Below are 2,500 nucleotides of genomic sequence, written 5' to 3' on the forward strand. Positions count from 1 at the left end.
TTCTTTCTTTCTATTCTTCTCTCACTGACGGCAATTTAGGGGGGCATTCTTCTATTTTCCACTTTCTTCACTTTTCCCTTAAATACAAAAACGATCTTCTTGGTCCTTCGGGTACATTACCCTCTATTAGCTCCATCATCCTCTGAAACAAAATCATTTCGTTAGATTTCAGTCAGAAGATTCAATATTGCATAGACGTGATCCAAGTAGTTTTTCTTTGTTTTATTTATATATCTTCCCAATAGATATTTCAAGAAATTACGAAAGTAAATATTTTGCGAGTAATTACATACTTAATAGATTTGAGTTAACAGATTCAATATTACATAGACGTGATCCAAGTTGTTTTTTCTTTGTATTATTTACATATCTTCCCAACAGATATTTCAAGAAATTACTAAAGTAAATATTTCGCGAGTAATTACATACATAATAGATTTGAGTTAACAGATTCAATATTACATAGACATGGTCCAAGTTGTTTTTTTCCTTCGTCTCATTCATATATCTTCCCAACAGATATTTAAAAAAATTGCAAAAGTAAATATTTTGCGAGTAATTACATTCTTAATAGATTTCAGTTAAGATACAATATTACATAGACGTGATCCAAGTTGTTTTTTCCTTTGTGTCAATCATATATCTTCCCAACAGACATTTCAAAAAACTGCAAAAGTAAATATTTTGCGAGTAATTACATAATCCATGTGATTTTACTTTAGACGGTACTCACTAAGAGGACAGCAGGTGCAAGAAGAGGAACATTTCCCCGATACAGGACGCTCGCTGGACCGACAGCTGCAACGGCGCTCTCCTAACTGGCCGCCGAGATCGCACAATCCCTGACAGGCTGGAAATAAATAAAGATAGATTTTTCATCTCTAATTGAGGGATATGGCTCATGGTCGAGAGGCTCTGTGGCGCTTGTGAGAGGGGCTGTGTCAGGGAAGGTGGCAGAGGTCGTCTACATCCATTCCATGACAGATCAGATGGATGGGACAAGATGAACGACTACCTTTACTAACGATGGAGCGCGCATGCACACAAACACATACACTCACTTTCTCTCTCTCTCACACACACACACTTTCTCTCTCTCTCTCTCTCTCTCTCTCTCTCACAGACACACACACACACACACACACACACACACACACACACACACACACACACACACTTACTCTCTCTCTCTCACACACACACACACTTACTCTCTCTCTCTCTCACACACACACACACACACACTCTCTCACTTACTCTCTCTCTCTCTAACACACACACACACACACGCACACACACAAACAATCTAAAGGGGGTGGAAGTGGCTGCCCCCTCTAAGGTAAGCAGACCTGGTCGTGGCCCTAGTGATAGACTCCAGCCCTCGGAGTTAGAGGTACCTGAGTCGGTGTGCATATAATGATACTGAGATTGAACCACTCATTTAGCTTACATGTCTCTTACTGCTGATTGTATGAGTAAAGCGAAGGGCTGTGCAACCTCATGTCATGACTAGGACAATGCGACCAAGCTAGTCACGAGGAAATCAAGATAGACTTGACACTGCATGGCGGCTCACCAAGAGGGACCCTCGCAGCTGGAAGTAAATGGTGGAAGCTACTTTGGCTCTCCCAGTGTTAGTCCACCTTAAGTGACAGACTGCCCCGAGAAACTCACGAGGTCGAAAGATACAGCAAGTACACGAGTCGGCTGGGCAGTAGCTATCCACGGCAAGGGGGCAAAGGGACTTGACAAACAGGGGCATGCAGACGCCCCCCGCAGCCATACAGTCAGTGAACTGTTGCGGGCAGCAGAAGGACATCTCAGACTCCAGCGCAGACACAGATGTGAACTCTCCAGCTTCGAGCACAAACTGCGCCGCCACCTCATCGCTCGGGGCGCCGACGGGAGGCAGACAATAATCCTGTTGAGAGGAAAGTACTGCAATTCAAAAATTTGCCTAAAGTTTAGTCATTTCTTTACAAAAAATAAAAATAATACACAACAATTCATTACAATTCCCCGATTATGGCCAAAACCATAATGATTAAGGCGGAAAAAATACATGTGAAAATCCGACATTTGACTGTGACCAAAAAGCAGACTATTGTTACAGATCAGTAAGTCATAAAACATATACGAAATCACATATATGTATTATGTACAACATATCTAGTCCTCTTACCCCTTGAGCGGCGCTGAAAACGGCCAGCCATGTAGGGACAAGTAGCAGCGACAAAATAAGCATGATGACTGGAAGCGAAGCACTATCTGTGTGGAAAATTGAAGCGATGTATCAGATTCTATAGCACTGAAACGCAAACAGAATCAGAATTATGATTTGTGGTTTCTAGAACTATATTTGCAATATATCTTCACTTTTACATCTATCTATACCAATCATTTATATGTTGCGTAGGGCCTTGCATGTAGAATACAAACGATACATTTCATGCTGAACCGGGTATAAATGGCTCTTACCAACATATTTTATCGATATCAT

The 2,500-nt window shown here is 41.5% G+C and overlaps 1 protein-coding gene across 1 annotated transcript in view; it reads right to left on the reverse strand.

Moving 5' to 3' along the window:
• The window catches only part of LOC113820439 (uncharacterized), a 2,630-nt gene extending 347 nt beyond the window's left edge, over nucleotides 1–2,283 (reverse strand). The window contains exons 1-4 of the mRNA XM_070127584.1: nucleotides 2,183–2,283; nucleotides 1,675–1,921; nucleotides 734–850; nucleotides 1–142 (exon numbers count right to left, since the gene is read on the reverse strand). The exon at nucleotides 1–142 is cut by the window's left edge and continues 347 nt beyond it. Of these exons, the coding sequence (XP_069983685.1) occupies nucleotides 117–142; nucleotides 734–850; nucleotides 1,675–1,921; nucleotides 2,183–2,245 (453 nt within the window). The 5' untranslated portion in view covers nucleotides 2,246–2,283 and the 3' untranslated portion in view covers nucleotides 1–116. The remainder of the gene's footprint in view (nucleotides 143–733; nucleotides 851–1,674; nucleotides 1,922–2,182) is intronic.
• Nucleotides 2,284–2,500: the final 217 nt, after the last annotated feature.

This window comes from Penaeus vannamei, chromosome 11 (assembly GCF_042767895.1).
Source record: "Penaeus vannamei isolate JL-2024 chromosome 11, ASM4276789v1, whole genome shotgun sequence".
In the NCBI taxonomy this organism is placed as follows: domain Eukaryota; kingdom Metazoa; phylum Arthropoda; class Malacostraca; order Decapoda; family Penaeidae; genus Penaeus; species Penaeus vannamei.